The 21,022-nt window shown below is 38.5% G+C and overlaps 1 protein-coding gene across 7 annotated transcripts in view; it reads left to right on the top strand.

Annotated features, from left to right (window-relative positions):
• The window catches only part of CFAP44 (cilia and flagella associated protein 44), a 158,714-nt gene that overhangs the window by 40,263 nt on the left and 97,429 nt on the right, over window positions 1–21,022 (top strand). For all 7 annotated transcript variants that reach the window (XM_042998754.1, XM_042998752.1, XM_042998753.1 and 4 more), the window contains exons 15-16: window positions 381–491; window positions 5,005–5,166. In XM_042998754.1, the coding sequence (XP_042854688.1) occupies window positions 381–491; window positions 5,005–5,166 (273 nt within the window). The remainder of the gene's footprint in view (window positions 1–380; window positions 492–5,004; window positions 5,167–21,022) is intronic.

Below are 21,022 nucleotides of genomic sequence, written 5' to 3'. Positions count from 1 at the left end.
CAGTGTTATGCATAATCAATATTCTATCATATAGGTATGTTTGTATATAAAATTGCCATAAGTGAAGAGAATATGTAAATTTTTCATGCATTGATAGGGGAGCATATGCTTTGTGGAGCTTTTGGTGAGTTAATCTATGTACAGGTATGGTGATCATTTTTTTCAGAAGGATATTGCAACACTTGGTTTGTCAGACATTCTCATGGGGGACATGAAGCAAATACTTGAAATGTGAATTTTCCCAGCATAATCTGGGATCTATGATTATCATAGGTATAAATATACAGTGGGTATACTGTAACTATTAAATGATACTCTATACTCTGTGGGATAGATTTCAAAAAGAATACATATTTGATGGGTATTTCTCTTTTTCTTAGAGTAGAGATCAAACCGTCTTCTTCTTCGAGGTAGAAAAGGATTATAAGCCAATTGGTTATATTACTACTCCTGGACCTGTTTGCCAGTTAGTGTGGTCTTCAGTTTCCCATGTGAGTAATTATTATTTGTCTTCATGCCTAAATCTAAATTACTGTATAATGAAGTGATCTGGAAGATAGAGAATAGCAGGTGGAATGATTAGTCCCACTCCTGGGTCCTGCAGTGAGGGGTCAGGAATGCTTCTTAGCTTGGCTAGTAGCGTATCACTGAGGAGCCCAATGTCCTACTCACTATCTCCTCTCTCTTCCATGCTCTAATTAGTTGGTCATGATCCCCTCTGAGAACATTGGGGTCTATCAGGCTTTGCTTTAGTAACAATGGTGACTCTATTGAGATACATATGTTGTAATGTGTTGGCTTGGATCTGTCAGTCTTTTTGACATTCAGAAGTTCAGTTCGAAGGTCTGAATGTACTTGCCCTCATCTTTAGCTCTTTACTTCTCTTCTACCCCCCTTCTACCTCCATTTTGTCTTCTAATCTCCCATTGACACTTTCCTAACATCAGCTGGTGATTAGGTATTGACTATTGATCTTATTTAATACCTCTAATTTCCCTAAGTTCAAGCATAGGATAATTCAGTTGTCTAAATATTGATTGAGTGTCTAAACCAGGTGCTGTAATGGGTTCTAGGATAATAATAGTGATGAACTGGGATGCTTGGGTGGCTCAGTCGGTTGAGCTTCTGACTTCAGCTCAGGTCATGATTTCATGGTTCATGGGTTTGAGCTCCACGTTAGGCTCTGTGCTGACAGCTAAGAGCCTGGAGCCTGCTTTGGATTCTGTGTTTCCCTCTCTTGCTGCCCTCCCCTGCTCACACTCTGTCTCTCTATCAAAAATAAATAAACATTAAAAAAAATTAAAATAATAGTGATGAACTGCATGGAGGTGTTGTCAGGATTATTGAAGTAACATGTGTAACCTACTTTAAACTCTTCTAAAGAAAAGGGCTATAACAATATAGTGGTATATAGAAAAAACTTTTTAAGTTAACATACTCATTGTTTTCATCTTTGCTAGGCACTGATGTATTCAATAAGCAGTATAAAACAACCTCTTTTGAAAGAGAAAAAATGCACCTATTTAAGAAGTGAAATAACTATCACAGAACAATACAAGGTTTCACAAGGGAATTGGTGACTAAAATATCAGTGGTATAGACAATATGTGCTCTGAATATGGAGCAGGGAAATGTCAAGAAGGGGATAAGTTAACATAACTTATTTTGTACTATTTTATCTTAATTTTGAGAAATTGGTAGGATGTGGGCATTTGGAGAGAAGGTAAGTGCAGATGGTTTAGGTGAAGGAAACAAAAGCTGCCAAGGGAGCTCTGTGTTAAAGCATGAACACAACATGTGGTATTATGTACACCCTTTAATCATTTCCCTTAGATTCAAAGTAAAAAATCCAAAAAAGTTAGGAATGGTGGGTGGGAAGATGGTGGGTGTGACTATAGAGGGGCCTCTTGAGGAAGATCTTTATGGTGATGGGATAGTTTTGCATCTTGATTGTGGTGAATGGTTACACAAATCTACACCTATAAAATGACCTAGAACTCTACACACATTCTATATTAATGTCAATTTCCTGGTTTCCATATTGTTGCCTAAGAAGTCACTAATGGGGAAAACTGGGTGAAGGATACATGGTTCCTCTCTGTACTATCTTTGCAACTTCTTGTGAATCAAAAATTGTTTTAAAATAAGAAGCTAAATTTTTTTTTTTAATAGGCATGAGACGAAACCCCCCCAACATAATTCAAAAGTTATTTCAGGCAGTGCTGCCAATTAGTGCTTGTATTTCTAATATTATTTGGGAATTACTAATGTCAAAGAAAATTACCCTCATTTCACAATATATACATGTATCAAACCATCTATCGTTATATTTCAATAGAGATGTGGAAAAAGGTAAATGACCATACGTAGCTGATATCCTGCATACTTTAGTTGTCTAAATCGCCATAGATGTTAGCTTCCACTAGCTCTCAATGGTCAGACCTCCTGCCTTCCTGAATGCATTAAACTTCTGTGCATTATTTATAATTTGTGTTTCCAATAAGGAAACGTGCACAGAGAATCATTCGGCCTGCCGTGGTCACTACCGTGATCACTTTGGGCAGATGAGAGGCAGATGGGACAATTGGGCAGCTGTGTTCCAGACATGTGACCAGGGCATGAAATACTATGTGGACGAGAGCTATGTATGAGGTAGAATTGACAGAATTTGGTGATCTTTTGAATTTTGGGGGTAATTTTGAAGTGTCTAAATGAAACTCTTTAGTTTCTCTAAGACATGTTCTTTTGCCTACATTATTCTGGGGCCACTGTTCTCTGTTGCTGAAACCAGAAAATCTTGAGAATCATTCCAATCTCTTCCTTACCTCTAACCACCCTGCCCTTCAGTGGTTCACTAAGCTTCTTTGATTATGCATCCTAAACATCCCTGCCTTCTCTTCGATATCCTAGATGTAAACATAATACTGTACATAAAAGTAAATAGCATTCAAGTAAATGAAAGTGAAGTGAAAACTAATGGACCATTTGGAGGAAATGAACAAACCCTGTACCCACGCAGTTTAGAGGTGTAAATGCTTTACGGCAAAGGCCCAGCAGAACGTCAGGTTCACTTTGCCGCATTTCCCGTTTCGCTGGAATCCTGTCCTCTCAAGTCCTAATTTGTTTGAGTAGCTTTGAACTTCAGCTTTTGTCTCTTCATCTCTGAGAGAATGCCCAAAGCTCTAGGACACTGCCTTGTGTTTGGCTTCTAGGTCTCATGAAAACTGTTGGCAATTTGTCCTTAGGAGGCAATTGGTCCTTCCTACTATCCGACATCGATTCCTGTCTACCTCTGCACCTGCCTGCCCTCTTCCCTTTTTTATAATAGAGGTGCCCTCTTCCTTCCCACATGGAGCCAATTCTGAGTCCTGTCCTTTGGATTGTACTCTCTCCCACTTTTTTTCAAGATTTCATATTACTTATTTTCTCTTTTCTGTCATATAAATTTAGCCTCACCTGTTTACTGGATCATTTCCATCAGCATTTAAATATATTCAAGTATCTCCCATGGGGAAAAAAAATTGCTTGACCTCCTGTTCTCCTCTAGCTGCTGCACCATCTTTCTCCTTCTGACTTTTCTAAGAGGATTGATTATTCCTGTTGACTTTTGCTAGTATCTACTATCATCATTCTACCAAATCAGCTCCTGTGAAGACACCAGTGATATCCATCCATTTAACATTTTCCATTCTTCTCCTTCTTGACCTCTTAGCCTCATTTGAACCTGTTGACCCTTACTTTCTCTTTTAAATACCACTTCCCTTTGGCTTTTGTGACCTTATGCTCTCCTAGTTCCCTCGTCTACATCTTGTCATTCCTTTTCAGTCTCCCTCACCCAGTTCCTAAGTATTGTTTCCCTAAGGCTCTGTCCTGATCTCTCTTCTCACTCCCAAGCCCATAAATTCCTTAAAAGCCCAGATGTGCCACTGGATATTTGCAGATGGTATATCCTTTGTATAGCACACCCTTCAAACCTACCCACACCTTACTCTGTAATTGTCTTCTGCTCCTCCTTCACCTTGAAGCTTAGATACCACCTTCTCGGGAAGCCTTACACAGCCTCCTTTATTCTGGTGGCACTCCTGCAACACTTGTTGCGGTTACAATTTACATTTATTTATAGGATTTGTTGAATGACAGGCCCTCTCGTTGGAGGTAAACTCCATCATGCCAGACACTGTATTTATTTTTCTTATAATTTTACCCCTAGTGCACTACAAAATGCTAGATACATAGTCTATACATAATAATTATAGAATGACAGAGTGAATAAAAATTTTGAATAATGTGTCTATGGAGTATCAAGATGGGCCTCTGTCTCCCCCCCACCCCGTTCTTCCCCCACTTGCACTCTCCCTCCTTCTTTCTCAACAATAAATAGGCATTAAAAAAAGATGGGGATTTCCCATACATGGTTAAATATGTGATTTTGGAGCTCAAGGGAGAGGTCTGGCCTAGAGATAGATTCACTCAGAATTTAATTGTGCATGAATGGTAATGAAGCTTTGGGTTGCCTATAAGATTTCCCAGGGAATGTTTATGGAGTGAGAGGAGAAGAGGGTACAGGACAAAAACCTTGGAAATGTCCACAATTAATGAACTTGGGCAGATGGAGGATGATCCATCAAAGGAGGCTGAGACTGTATGTGCCATCCACACACTGCATGTTTCCCTTGGCATTCCTAATTTCAACATTCTGCCCTTTGGGCAAACATATTTTGCAACTGCATTTTTGGCTCAGAAAATATGTTATGGCATCTATAAGGGAAACAAATATAAATCTAATTTTAACACTTAGCTTATTAATAGTAATATAATCGATATTAATAACTGTACATAGTGATTAGTAAGATGATTTATTACTGAAGTGAGGAATTAAGTATTAATTTTCAAAAGTGTATAGTATATATAGCAATGATATTTTTCCTCATTTATAATCTTTTTGAGCTATGCTTCTGAAAACTTGCCTAAATGTAAATGATATATTTAATCTTTCTTTTTTAGCCTGAAAGTACTTTACTGATTTTCTGTGAGAATGGCTATGTTCTTGAAACTCCACTTCCAACTATAAAGGAGGAAGAAGAAGATCATGATGCAGTTTCCTATGAAATCAAAGACATGCACATAAAATGTTTTCATTTCTCAAGTGTCAAATCTAAGATCCTGGTATGTAAGATCCTTGAAGCATTATCTTCTAATATGTTTTGTCTCAGAATACAAAATGTCCTATAAAAGTGCTGGTGAAGTACAAAGAAGAATAAGACCTATACCCTGGCTTTAGAGAGCTTGTAAGCTGGTAGGAAACAGCTGACTGTATTAGAAGGCAGTAGTGAACAGATGTCAAAATCAAAGTGCAAAGAAAATAATTTTAGTGGTGTGCAGTGCAACAAATATGCTTTTTAATGGAGAGATAAGAGGAGATCAGAGATGACTAGATGCAGGTGACATTTAGTCACTTAGAAAATAGGAAGGATTTTGAAATACAGCATCCTGTCTTGATAAAAACCCTCAAGAAAGTAGGGATAGAAGGAGCATACCTCAAGATCATAAAAGCCATCTATGAACGACCCAACACTGATATCCTCAATGGGGAAAAACTGAAAGCTTCCCCCCTAAGGTCAGGAACAAGACAGGGATGTCCACTCTCATCACTGTTATTCAACATAGTATTGGAAGTCTTAGCCTCTGCAATCAAACAACACAAAGAAATAAAAGTCATTCAAATCGGCCAGGAGGAGGTCAAACTTTCAGTCTTTGCAGATGACATGATACTCTATATGGAAAACCCTAAAGATTATACCAAAAAACTGCTAGAACTGATTCATGAATTCAGCAAAGTTGCAGGATATAAAATCAACACACAGAAATCGATTGCATTCCTATACACCCACAATGAAGCGACAGAAAGAGAAATCAAGGAATCGATCCCATTTACAGTTGCACAAAAAAACATAAAATACCTAGGAATAAATCTAGCCAAAGAGGTGAAACATCTATACACTGAAAACTATAGAAAGCTTATGAAAGAAATTGAAGAAGACACACACACAAAATGGACAAAGATTCCATGCTGCTGGATAGGAAGAACAAATATTATTAAAATGTCGATACTACCCAAAGCAATCTACATATTCAATGCAATCCCTGTCAAAGTAACACCAGCATTCTTCACAGAGCTAGAACAAATAATTCTAAAATTTGTATGGAACCAGAAAAGATGCCAAATAGCCAAAGCGATCTTGAAAAAGAAAACCAAAGCAGGGGGCATCACAATCCCAGAACTCAAGCTATATTACAAAGCTGTAATCATCAAGACAGTATGGTACTGGCACAAGAACAGACACTCAGATCAATGGAACAGAATAGAGAACCCAGAAATGGACCCACAAATGTATGACCAACTAATCTTTGACAAGGCAGGAAAGAATATCCAATGGAATAAAGACAGTCTCTTCAGCAAGTGGTGCTGGGAAAACTGGACAGCGACATGCAGAAGAATGAACCTGGACCACTTTCTTACACCATACACAAAAATAAACTCAAAATGGATGACCTCAATGTAAGACAGGAAGCCATCAAAATCCTCGAGGAGAAAGCAGGCAAAAACCTCTTTGATCTTGCCCACAGCAACTTCTTACTCAACATGTCTCTAGAGGCAAGGGAAACAAAAGCAAAAATGAACTACTGGGACCTCATCAAAATAAAAAGCTTCTGCACAGTGAAGGAAACAATCAGCAAAACTAAAAGGCAACAGATGGAATGGGAGAAGATATTTGCAAATGACGTGTCAGATAAAGGGTTAGTATCCAAAATCTATAAAGAACTTATCAAACTCAACACCCAAAAAACAAAGAATCCGGTGAAGAAATGGGCAAAAGACATGAATAGACACTTCTCCAAAAAAGACATCCAGAAGGCCAACCAACACATGAAAAAATGCTCAACATCACTCATCACCAGGGAAATACAAATCAAAACCACCATGAGATACCACCTTATACCTGTCAGAATGGCTAACATTAACAACTCAGGCAACAACAAATGTTGGCGAGGATGTGGAGAAAGAGGACCTCTTTAGCATTGTTGATGACAATGCAAGCTGGTGCAGCCACTCTGGAAAACAGTATGGAGGTTCCTCAAAAAACTAAAAATAGAACTACCCTATGACCCAGCAATTGCACTACTAGGCATTTATCCAAGGGATACAGGTGTGCTGTTTCAAAGGGACACATGCACCCCCATGTTTATAGCAGCACTATCAACAGTAGCCAAAGTATGGGAAGAGCCCAAATGTCCATCAATGGATGAATGGATAAAGAAGATGTGGTGTGTATATATATATATATATATATATATATATATATATATATATATACACACACACACACACACACACAATGGAGTATTACTTGGCAATTAAAAAGAATGAAATCTTGCCATTTGCAATGACGTGGACAGAACTGGAGGGTATTATGCTAAGTGAAATTAGCCAGTCAGAGAAAGACACAAAAATCATATGATTTCACTCATATGAGGACTTAGGGAGACAAAACAGATGAACAATGAGGGAAGGGAAACAAAAATAATATAAAAACAGGGAGGGGGACAAAACAGAAGAGACATAAATATGGAGAACAAACTGAGGATTACTGGAGGGGTTGTGGGAGGGGGGATGGGCTAAATGGGCAAGGGGCACTAAGGAATCTACTCCTGAAATCATTGTTGCACTATGTGGTAAGTAATTTGCATGTAAATTTTTTAAAAAAGTTGTAATAAAAAGTACGAAGGATTTTGAGAGGATGAAAATGGAGAGGAAGGCAGTAAGAGCTGGAATAACATCCTGAGGGAAGGCAGAGTTGTAAGAATTTGTAGTGCTTTCAGAAAATGAAGAATGGAATTGCAACAGAGGGATGCAGTATGTGGGAGGGATGTGGCAGGAATCTGTGAGCTGCACATGGGCTCCTTAAATACCAGCCAAGATGTTTCAGTGCAATTCTAGACCATTGAGATCCATTGTGAGTTTTTTTCCTCCCTATTCTCTGAAGAAATTTGAAATTATTTGACTAGTTGACAAATGTGACATCAGTTTCAGGTATGCAACATAGTGATTTAGCAAATCTATACATTATGCTCTGCTCAGCACAAGCGTGGCTACCATCTGTCACCATAGTTGTTGTGATACCACTGACTATATTCCCTGTGCTGTACATTTTGTCCCCGTGACTTATTCATTACATAACTTCAAGCCTGTACCTCCCACTCCCCTTTACCCATTTTGCCCATTGTCCTGCCCCTTCTCATCTGGCAACCATTAGTTTGTTCTCTGTATTTATAGGTCCGATTCTGCTTTTTGTTCTGTTTTTTAGATTCCACATATAAATCATACGGTAATTGTCTGTCTGATTTGTTTCACTGAGTGTAATACTCTCTAGGTCCATCCATGCTGTCCAAATGGCAAGATCTCTTCCTTTTATTTATTTATTTATTTATTTATTTATTTATTTATTTATTTTTTAAATTTATTTTTTTAAGTGTTTATTTATTTTTGAGACAGAGAGAGACAAAGCAGGAACGGGGGAGGGTCAGAGAGAGAGGAGACACAGAATCTGAAACAGGCTCCAGGCTCTGAGCTGTCAGCACAGAGCCCGACGCGGGGCTCGAACTCACAGACTGAGATCATGACCTGAGCCGAAGTCGGACGCTTAACCGACTGAGCCACCCAGGCGCCCCAGATCTCTTCCTTTTAAATAGCTGAGTGATATTCCATTATATGTCTACACCCCATCCTCTTTATTCTTTCCTCTATTAATGGACATTTGGATTGATTCCATATCATGGCTGTTGTAAATAATGCTGCAATAAACATAGGGGAGGGACTTATGTTTTTTTGAATTAGTGTTTTTGTTTTCTTTGGGTAAATACCCAGGAGGAACAACTAGATCATATGATATTTCAATTTTTAATTTTTTAAGGAAGCTCTGTCCCATTTTCTGCAGTGGTCACACCAATTTACATTCCCACCAACAGTGCATGAAGGTTCCTTTCTCTTCATATCTTGCCAACACTTACTGTTTTCTGTCTTTTTGATTCTAGCCATTCTGACAGCTGTAAGGTGACATCTCATTGTGGTTTATAAAAAAGAAAAATAAATGTCTATTTATTTTTGAGACAGAGAGAGAGAGAGAGACAGAGAGCACATGAGCAGGGGAGGGGAAGAGAGAGGAGACAAAATCCAAAGCAGGTTCCAGGCTCTGAGCTCTCAGCACAGAGCCTGATGCAGGGCTCAAACCCATGAACTGTGAGATCATGACCTGAGCCAAAGTCAGGCACTTAACCAACTGAGCCACCCAGGTGCCCCTCATTGTGGTTTTGATTTGCATCTCACTGATGATGAGTGATGTTGAGCATCGTTTGCGTGTCTGTTGGCCATCTGGATGTCATCCTTGGAAAAATGTCTATTTGGGTCCTCTGCCCAATTTTCAATTGGATTAATTAGGGGTTTTCTTGGTGTTGGGTTGTATGAATGATATATTTTGGCTGTTAACCCCTTATCAGATGTATAATTTTCAGATATTGTCTTCCATTCACTAGGTTGCCTTTTGGTTTTATTGATGGTTTCTTTTGCTGTGCAAAAGCTTTTTATTTTGATGTAGTCCCAATAGTTTATTTTTTCTTTTACCTCCCTTGACTGAAGAGACATATCTAGAAAAATGTTGCTACAGTTGGTGTCAGAGATATTACTGCCTATGTTTTCTTCTAGAAGTTTATGGTTTTAGGTTTCATAATTTTTAATTTTTAATGAGTTTATAATTCATTTTTGTGTATGGTATAAGAAAGTGGTCTAGTTTCGTTTTTTTGAGTATAGCTGTCCAGTTTTCCCAGCACAATTTGTTGAAGAGACTTTTTCCCCACTGTATATTCTTGCCTCTTTTGTCATAGATTAGTTGACCATATAAGCATGGGCTTACTTCTGGGCTCTCCGTTCTGTTCTATTGATCTACAAGTCTATTTTTGTTCCAGTACTATTCTATTCTGTTTTGATTATCACAGTTGTAATATATCATGAAATCTGGGATTGTGATACTTTCAACTTTGTTCTTCTTTCTCAAAATTGCTTTTTGCTATTTGATGTCTTCTGTGGTTCTATACAAATTTTAATATTATTTATTCTAGTTCTGTGCAAATTACCATTGGCATTTTGATAGGGATTGTGTTGAATCTGTAGATTGCTTTGGGTGTATTGGAAATTTTAGCAATGTTAATTCTTTCAATCTATGAGCATGGAATATCTTTCCATTTGTTTGTATTGTCTTTAGATTCTTTTTTAATCAATGTTTTATAGTCAGAATACAGGTATTTTATCTCCTTGGTGAAGCTTTGTTCCTAGGTAATTTTATTCTTTTTGGTGCAATTATAAATAAAATTGTTTTCTTAATTTTTCTTTCTGCTATTTTGTTCTTAAGTACACAACCAATTTCTGGGTATTAATTTTGTATCCTGCAACTTGACTGAATTTATTTATTATTTCTAATAGTTTTTTGATGAAGTCTTGAGGGTTTTCTATGTATCATATCATACTATCTGCAAATACTGACAGTTCAATTTCTTCCTTACCAGTATGGACGCCCTTAATTTCTTGTCTGAGGTGACCAGGACTTTCAGTAGTATGTTGAATAAAAGTGGCAAGAGTGAACATCCTCATCTTGTTTCTGATCTTAGAGGTAAAACTCTGTTTTACCATCAAGTATGATGTTAGCATGGACTTTTCATATATGACCTTTATTATGTTGAGGTATGTTCTCTCTAAACCCACTTTGTTAAGAGTTCTTATCATGAACAGATGTTGAATTTTGTCGAATGCTTTTTCTGCATCTATTGAGATGATATGATTTTTATCTTTTGTTAATGTGTATCATATTGATTGATTTTTGAATATTGAACCATTCTTGCATCTTTTTTTATTGCTTTTTTTATTTTATTTTTTAATTTGTTTATTTTTTATAAGATATTTATTGTCAAATTGGTTTCCATACAACACCCAGTGCTCATCCCAACAGGTGCCCTCCTCAATACCCATCACCCACCCACTCCTCCCTCCCACCCCCCATAAACCCTGGAGCAGCAGGTTTGTCCTCAGTTTTTAAGAGTCTCTTATGTTTTGGCTCCCTCCCTCTCTAACCATTTTTTTCCTTCCCCTCCCCCATGGTCTTCTGGTAAGTTTCTCAGGATCCACATAAGAGTGAAAACATATGGTATCTGTCTTTCTCTGTATGACTTATTTCACTTAGCATAACACTCTCCAGTTCCATCTACGTTGCCACAAAAGGCCAGATTTCATTCTTTCTCATTGCCACATAGTATTCCATTGTGTATATAAACCGCAATGTCTTTATCCATTCGTCAGTTGATGGACATTTAGGCTCTTTCCATAATTTGGCTGTTGTCAAGAGTGCTGCTAGAAACATTGGGGTACAAGTGCCCCTATGCATCATTACTCCTGAATCCCTTGGGTAAATTCCTAGCAGTGCTACTGCTGGGTCATAGGGTAGGTCTATTTTTAATTTTTTGAGGAACCTCCACACTGTTTTCCAGAGTGGCTGCACCAATTTGCATTCCCACCAACAGTGCAAGAGGGTTCCCGTTTCTCCACATCCTCTCCAGCATCTATAGTCTCCTGATCTGTTCATTTTAGCCACTCTGGCTGGCATGAGGTAATATCTGAGTGTGTCTTGATTTGTATTTCCCTGATGAGGAGCGACGTTGAGCATCTTTTCATGTGCCTGTCGGCCATCTGGATGTCTTCTTTAGAGAAGGTTCTATTCATGTCTTCTGCCCATTTCTTCACTGGATTATTTGTTTTTAGGGTGTGGAGTTTGGTGAGCTCTTTATAGATTTTGGATACTAGCCCTTTGTCCGATATGTCATTTGCAAATATCTTTTCCCATTCCGTTGGTTGCCTTTTAGCTTTGTTGGTTGTTTCCTTTGCAGTGCAGAAGCTTTTTATCTTCGTGAGGTCCCAATAGTTCATTTTTGCTTTTTAATTCCCTTGTCTTTGGGGATGTGTCAAGTAAGAAATTGCTGCGGCTGAGATCAGAGAGGTTTTTTCCTGCTTTCTCCTCTAAGGTTTTGATGGTTTCCGATCTCACATTCAGGTCCTTTATGCATTTTGAGTTTATTTTTGTGAATGCTGTGAGAAAGTGATCTAGTTTAATCTTCTGCATGTTTCTGTCCAGTTCTCCCAGCACCATTTGTTAAAGAGACTGTCTTTTTTCCATTGGATGTTCTTTCCTGCTTTGTCAAAGATGAGTTGGCCATACGTTTGTGGGTCTAGTTCTGGGGTTTCTATTCTATCCCATTGGTCTATGTGTCTGTTTTTGTGCCAACACCATGCTGTCTTGATGATTACAGCTTTGTAGTAGAGGCTAAAGTCTGGGATTGTGATGCCTCCTGCTTTGGTCTTCTTCTTCAAAATTACTTTGGCTATTCGGGGCCTTTTGTGGTTCCATACAAATTTTAGGATTGCTTGTTCTAGTTTCGAGAAGAATGTTGGTGCAATTTTGATTGGGATTGCATTGAATGTGTAGATAGCTTTGGGTAGTATTGACATTTTAACAATACTTATTCTTCCAATCCATGAGCATGGAATGTTTTTCCATTTCTTTATATGTTCTTCAATTTCCTTCATAAGCTTTCTATAGTTTTAAGTATACAGATCTTTTACATCTTTGGCTAGATTTATTCCTAGGTATTTTATGCTTCTTGGTGCAATTGTGAATGGGATCAGTTTCTTTATCTGTCTTTCTGTTGCTTCATTATTAGTGTATAAGAATGCAACTGATTTTTGTGCATTAATTTTGTATCCTGCGACTTTGCTGAATTCATGTATCTGTTCTAGCAGACTTTTGGTGGAGTTTGAGTTTTCCATGTATAATATCATGTCATCTGCAAAAAGTGAAAGCTTGACTTCATCTTTGCCAATTTTGATGCATTTGATTTCCTTTTGTTGTCTGATTGCTGATGCTAGCACTTCTAACACTATGTTAAACAACAGTGGTGAGAGTGGACATCCCTGTTGTGTTCCTGATCTCAGGGAGAAAGCTCTCAGTTTTTCCCCATTGAGGATGATATTAGCTGTGGGCTTTTCATAAATGGCTTTTATGATCTTTAAGTATGTTCCTTCTATCCCGACTTTCTCGAGGGTTTTTATTAAGAAAGGATGCTGAATTTTCTCAAATGCCTTTTCTGCATCAATTGACAGGATTATATGGTTCTTATCTTTTCTTTTATTAATGTGATGTATCACATTGATTTGTGAATGTTGAACCAGCCCTGCAGCCCAGGAATGAATCCCACTTTTGATCATGGTGAATAATTCTTTTTATATGCTGTTGAATTCAATTTGATAGTATCTTATTGAGAATTTTTGCATCCACATTCATCAGGGATATTGGCCTGTAGATCTCTTTTTTTACTGGGTCTCTGTCTGGTTTAGGAATCAAAGTAATGCTGGCTTCATAGAATGAGTCTGGAAGTTTTCCTTCCCTTTCTATTTTTTGGAATAGCTTGAGAAGGATAGGTATTATCTCTGCTTTAAATGTCTGCTAGAATTCCCTAGGGAAGCCATCTGGTCCTGGAATCTTATTTGTTGGGAGATTTTTGATAACTGATTCAATTTCTTCGCTGGTTATGGGTCTGTTCAAGCTTTCTATTTCCTCCTGATTGAGTTTGGGAAGGGTGTGGGTGCTTAAGAATTTGTCCATTTCTTCCAGGTTGTCCAGTTTGTTGGCATATAATTTTTCATAGTATTCCCTGATAATTGCTTGTATCTCTGAGGGATTGGTTGTAATCATTCCATTTTCATTCATGATTTTATCTATTTGGGTCCTCTCCCTTTTCTTTTTGAGAAGCCTGGCTAGAGGTTTATCAATTTTGTTTATTTTTTCAAAAAACCAACTCTTGGTTTCGTTGATCTGCTCTACAGTTTTTTTTAGATTCTATATTGTTTATTTCTGCTCTGATCTTTATTATTGCTCTTCTTCTGCTGGGTTTGGGGTATCTCTGCTGTTCTGCTTCTATTTCCTTTAGGTGTGCTGTTAGATTTTGTATTTGGGATTTTTCTTGTTTCTTGAGATAGGCCTGGATTGCAATGTATTTTCTTCTCAGGACTGCCTTTGCTGCATCCCAAAGTGTTTGGATTATTGTATTTCGATTTTCATTTGTTTCCATATTTTTAAAATTTCTTCTCTAATTGCCTGGTTGACCCATTCATTCTTTTTTTTTTTTTTAATATATGAAATTTATTGTCAAATTGGTTTCCATACAACACCCAGTGCTCATCCCAAAAGACCCATTCATTTTTCAGTAGGGTGTTCTTTAACTTCCATGATTTTGGAGGTTTTCCAGACTTTTTCTTGTGGTTGATTTCAAGCTTCATAGCGTTGTGGTCTGAAAGTGTTCATGGTATGATCTCAATTCTTGTATACTTATGAAGGGCTGTTTTGTGACCCAGTATGTGATCTATCTTGGAGAATGTTCCATGTGCATTCAAGAAGAAAGTATATTCTGTTGCTTTGGGATGCAGAGTTCTAAATATATCTGTTAGGTCCATCTGATCCAATGTATCATTCAGGGCCCTTGTTTCTTTATTCATCCTCTGTCTAGATGATCTATCCATTGTTGTAAGTGGAGTGTTAAAGTCCCCTGCAATTACCACATTCTTATCAATAAGGTTGCTTATGTTTGTGAATAATTGTTTTATATATTTGGGGGCTCCCATATTCGGCACATAGACATTTATAAGTGTTAGCTCTTCCTGATGGATAGACCCTGTGATTATTATATAATGCCCTTCTTCATCTCTTGTTACAGCCTTTAATTTAAAGTCTAGTTTGTCTGATATAAGTATGGCTACTCCAGCTTTCTTTTGACTTCAGTAGCATGATAGATAGTTCTCCATCCCCTCACTTTCATTCTGAAGGTGTCCTCAGATCTAAAATGAGTCTCTTGTAGACTGAAAATAGATGGGTCTTGTTTTTTTATCCATTCTGATACCCTATGTCTTTTGGTTGGTGCATTTAGTCCATTTACATTCAGTGTTATTACAGAAAGATATGGGTTTAGAGTCATTGTGATGTCTGAAGGTTTCATGCTTGCAGCGATGTCTCTGGTACTTCATCTCACAGGATCCCCCTTAGGATCTCTTGTAAGGCTGATTTAGTGGTGATGAATTCCTTCAGTTTTTGTTTGTTTGGGAAGACCTTTATCTCTCCTTCTATTCTGAATGACAGACTTGCTGGATAAAGGATTCTCGGCTGCATATTTTTTCTGTTCATCACATTGAAGATTTCCTGCCATTCTTTTCTGGCCTGCCAAGTTTCAGTAGATATATCCGTCATGAGTCTTATCAGTCTCCCTTTATATGTTAGAGCATGTTTATCCCTAGCTGCTTTCAGAATTTTCTCTTTATCCTTGTATTTTGCTGGTTTCACTATGATATGTCATACAAAAAATCGATTCAAGTTACATCTGAAGGGAGTTCTCTGTGCCTCTTGGATTTCAATGCCTTTTTCCTTCCCCAGATCAGGGAAGTTCTCAGCTATGATTTCTTCAAGTACACCTTCAGCACCTTTCCCTCTCTCTTCCTCCTCTGGAATCCCAATTATACATATATTATTTCGTTTAATTGTGTCACTTAGTTCTCTAAGTCTCCCCTTACACTCCTGGATTTTTTTATCTTTTTTTCAGCTTCCTCTTTTTCTATAATTTTATCTTCTAATTCCCCTATTCTCTCCTCTGCCTCTTCAATCTGAGCTGTGGTCACCTCCATTTTATTTTGCAGGTCATTTCTAGCATTTTTTAGGTCCTCCTGACTGTTTCTTAGTCCCTTGATCTCTGTAGTAATAGATTCTCTGCTGTTCTCTATGCTTTTTTCAAGCCCAGAGATTGATTTTATGACTATTATTTTAAATTCATTTCCTGCCGTATTGCTTAATTCGTTTTTTGCTCAGCTCACTTTGCCTTTGATGGTCTGCTTCGGGAGGGGCTCTGCGGCACCGGGAAGGAGGCAGACCTGTCAGAGGGATGGATCCACAGCATTGGGTGTTTGCGTGATGCAAGCAAGTTTATGACAGGAACTGGTTCCCTTTGGTATTTTGGCTGGGGGATGGGTGAGGGAGATGGCGCTTCACAGTGCCTTTGTTCCCCGACAAGCTGAGCTCTGTCCTCCAGAGCTCAACAACTCTCCCTCCCATTGTCCTCTAGCCCTCCCACTCTCTGAGCAGTGCTGTTAACTTATAACCTTCCAGATGTTAAGTCCTGCTGGCTGTCAGAACACACTCCGTCTGGCCCCTTTGCTTTTGCAAGCCAGACTCGGGGGCTCTGCCTTGCAGGGTGGGCTGGCTGCCTTTCCACTGCCCCGGTTTCCTCCTGCAAGTCCATGTAGCATGCACTGCCTCTCCGCCCTTCCTACCCTCTTCTGTGGGCCTCTTGTCTGCGCTTGGATGTGGAGAGTCCGTTCCGCTAGTCTTCTGGCAGTTTTCTGGGTAAATTAGGCTGATGTGGGTGGAATCTAAGCGATCAGCAGGGTGGGGTGAACTCAGCGTCCTCCTACCCCATTCTTGCATCTTGAGGATAAATCCTACTTGATTGTGGTGAATGATCCCTTTAATATATTGTTGAATGTGGTTTGCTAATATCTTGTTGAGGATTTTTGCATCTATGTTTATCAGGGATATTTCCCTGTAGTTTTCTTCTTCTTTTTTAAATGATCTTCATCTGGTTTTGGTATCAGGGTAATGCTGACCTCTCAGAATATACTTGGAATCTTTCCCTGTTTGAGGGGGAGAGGTATTGACTCTTCTCTAAATGTTTGGTAGAGTTTACCTATGAATCCATCTGGTTACAGGCTTTGCTTTTTGGTAGATTTTTGATTACTGATTCAATTTTATTACTAGTAATTGGTCTCTTCAGATTTTCCCTTTCTTCCTTATTCAGTTTTGGAAGATTGTATGTTTCTAGGAATTTATCCATTTCTTTTAGGTTGTCCAATTTTTTGGTATATAATTTTTCACAGTATTCTTTCATTATTCTTGTATTTTTATGGTGCTGGTTGTTACATTTTCCTTTTGTTATTTTATTTATTTGGGTCTTTTCTCTTTTATTACTGATGAGTCTGACTAAAGGTTTATCGATTTTGTTTGTCTCTTGAAAGAAGCAGATCTTGATTTCATTGGTCTTCTTTTTCATTGGTCTATGTGCCATTTTGTTCTGCTCTGAGCTTTATTACTTCCTTCCTTCTATTTACCTAGGACTTCATCCTTTTTCTAGTTCTTTCATGCGTAAAGTTAGTTTATTTGAACTTTTTCTTGTTTCTTGAGATAGGCCTGTGCTGCTATAAATTTCCCTCTTAGAACTGCTTTCAATGCATCCCAAAGATTTTGGACAGTTGTGTTTTCATTTTCATTTGTCTCCATGTATTTTTTTTTTCATTTATTCTTTGATTTCTTCATTGACTCACTGGTTGTATGTTTAGCCTCCACATGTTTGTGGTTTTTTCTTGTGATTGTGAGTTCTAGTTTCATAGTGTTGTGATTGTAAAAGATGAATGATATGATTTCAGTCTTCTTAAATTGAGACTTGTTTTGTGGCCTAATGAGAATGAGAATGTTCCACATGCACTTAAAGAGAATGTGTATTCTGTTGTTCTTGGATGGAATGTTCTGCATATATTAAGTCTATCTGGTCTTATATGTCATTCAAAGACACTATTTCCTCATTGATTTTTCTGCCTGAATGACCTATTCATTGATGTAAATTAAGTGTTAAAGTCCCTTACTATTGTGTTACTGTCAGTTCCTCCCTTTATATCTATTAATATTTCCTTTGTTTAGGTACTCCAATGTTGGGTACATAGATATTTACTTGTTGGATTGATCCCTTTATCATTATATAATGCTCTTCTTTGTCTGTTATTATAGTTTTTATTTTAGAGTTTAAAGTCTATTTTATTTGTTATGAGTATTCCTGCTCCAGCTTTTTTGCTGCTTCCATTTGTAGTGGAATATCTTTTTCAATTCTTTCAGTCTCAGTCTGTTTCTTTAGGTCTGAAGTGAATCTTTTGTAGGCAGCATATAGATGAGTCTTTCTTTTTTTCTGATTTGTCACCCTCTACCTTTTTATTGGAGGATTTAGACAATTTACATTTAAGTAATTATCGATATGTATGTACTTATTGTCATTTTGTTAATCATTTTCTGATTGGTTTTTTTTTTTGGAGTTCTTAGTTCTTTTCTTACTCTCTTTTTTTGTGATTGACTTTCTGTAGTGTCATTATCCCCCCCCCCCTCTTTTTTTTGTGTATCTATTATAGGTTTTGTTTTAGGATAGGTTTATAGTTACCATGAGGTTTGTATATTGCTTCCTAAGTATATAGCAGTTTATATTAAGTTGATGGTCATCTAAGTTCAAACACATTCTAAAAAACTTATTTTTTATACCCCTCTCTCCACATTTTATGTTTAGGCTACCATATTTTACATATTTTTATTCATAATTTTCTTCTAATTATGGGCTTTTCTTTTATACTTAAAGAAGTCCTTTTGCATTTTTGTAAGGCCAATTTAGTGATGATAAACTCCTTTAATTTTTGTCTGGGAAACTCTCTTTCCTTTTATTCTGAATGATAACCTTGCCAGGTAGAGTATTCTTGGTTGTAGTTTTTTTCCTTTCAAGACTTTGAATATGTAGTGCTACTCCCTTCTGGCCTGCAAAGTTTCTGCTGAAAATCCAACCAATAGCCTTATGCGCTTTCCTTTTATACTTCTCTCTTGCTATTTTTAAAATTCTTTTTTTATCTTTAACTTTTGACATTTTAATTATTATGTCATGGTGTGGACATTCTTGGGCTCATCTTATTTTGAACGCTCCATGCTTCCTAAACCTAGATATCTATATCTTTTTCCAGATGAGTGAAGTTTTTACTAGTATGCCTTCAACTGAGTTTTCTGCCCTGTTCTCTCTTTTTCCTTCTGGGACCCCCATAATGCAAATATTTGTTTGCTTGATGTTGTCTAAAAGATCTCTTAACTTATCCTGCTTTTTTTATTTCCCCCTTGCTGTTCAGCTTGGGTGCTTTCCATTACCCTCTCTTCCAGATCACTGATCCATTCTTCTATATCTTCTAATCTTTTGATTCTCTCTAGTGTTCTTTGTTGTTGTTTATTTGTTTGTTTGTACTTAAGTTATTGTGTTCTTCATCTCTGGTTCTTTTTTATATTTTCCATCTCTTGGTTGAAGGCTTCACTGAGTTCTTTCACTCTTTTCTCCAGCCTGGTAAGCATCTTTATGATCATTGCTTTAAACTCTTTGTTAGGCATATTGCTTATTTCCTTTTTACTTAGTACTTATTCTGAGGTTTTGTCTTTTTCTTTCTTTTGGAACATACTCCTGTTTCCCCATTGTTATTGACTTCCATGTTTATTTTGATGAATTAGCAGAGCAGCTACCTCTGAATTTGAAGAAATGGTCTTATGTCTGGTCGTCCCCTGTGTATGCTTGGCGACTTCTGCTGGCTGGCAGGAGCTGTGGTTGTTGTAGGCTGGGGGTTGCAGGGCATTCCATGCTGTGACTGACCTGGTGAGATGACCATAGCTGAAGTGAGTGCAAGTGGGAGGTCCTAGGGGTCTCCATATAGTAGACACCCTGACAGGACAACTAAAGCTGAAGTGGGTGCAAGTTTGAAGGATCCTGGGCCCTTATGTGCAGAGGTGCCCTGGCAGGACAGCTGAAGCTGAAGTTGGTACAAGCTGGAGCGTCCTGCAGTGCTCATTGCAGGGGGTGCCCTGATGGGGTGATAAACCCAGGCCAGCACAAGCCAGTGTGTCCAAGGGGATTCTTTTCAGGGATGCCCTGGCAGGTCAGCTAAAACTGAAGTGGATGCAAGCTAAGGGAGGGTGAGTGGGGGGCTGGACCTTCCATACAGAAGGCACCTTGGCAGGACGGCTGAAGCAGAAATGTGTGCAAGCCAGGGTATTTAGGAGCGTTCCATCCTGAGATGCCCTGGCAGGACAACTGAAGGTGAAGTAGGTATAAACTGGAGGGTCCCTGAGTGTGCAGCAAAGGGGGTGCCATTGTGGGGCAATGGAAACCAAGGCTGGTGGAGTCCAATGTGTCCTGGGATGCTCTGTACAGGGGGCACCCTGGTGGGACAGCTGGGCCAAACAGACATCAGCCAGGAGGTCCTAGGGTACTCTGTGTTGATGGTGCCTAGCAAGCTGAAGCCAAAGTGGGTATGGACCTGGAGTGTTCAGGGATGCTTCGCACCTGTGTCACCTTGGGGCAACAGCTGAAGCTGTACTGAGTACTATCAAGGGGTGTCCTGGTATATACCGCCCTAGAGCCTCCTTGGTGGGATTGCTGGGGCCAGGTGTCTGAGGCTCACTGACGTAGTAGGCTGGTTAGGGTGCTCAGACCCTCTCATCCCATTGACACTGTCATGGTGGAGGGGGAGCATAAACTGGGGTGCTTGTCAGCCCTTCTAACCCAGAGAGAGTTCCAGCAGCTCCCTTTAGTTTGGGAGGGTTTTAGGGCTGGTTCTTTTACATACTAGTTGTTCTTTTAAACCTTGGCTTTTTTCCCCTGTGTTCCAGGGCAGATGATTCTGCTCAGGATGTCTCAGTAGTATCCCTTCCCACTGCAGTTTATGGCATTTGGGATTGGAGGTTCCCTTCATTACTGTGTCTCCACCTCTTTTGTTTTGCAGAAGCTTTTCAGTCACTCCTCCCATTGTGAGATTTTGAGGAGGAGATTGATGTGATGAAATCATATAAATTAGGAAGTAATTCTGAGGGATAAAAAGAATAAAAGATGGGAGGTAGGGATGCTAGTGTTAGGTGACTTTTGAAATCACCATTTGATAGATGTGGAAGGCCTAACTCACAGTTTTGCTATTACTATTTTAGTATCTACTAAAATAGAAACACCTTTCCTCCATGGTTATTTTGGTCTACCTAGTTCATGGGTTGAT

The sequence above is a fragment of the Panthera tigris genome, chromosome C2 (assembly GCF_018350195.1).
Source record: "Panthera tigris isolate Pti1 chromosome C2, P.tigris_Pti1_mat1.1, whole genome shotgun sequence".
NCBI lineage: Eukaryota > Metazoa > Chordata > Mammalia > Carnivora > Felidae > Panthera > Panthera tigris.
Note: the sequence above shows the minus strand (reverse complement) of the source record. Positions and strands in the feature narration are given on the sequence as shown.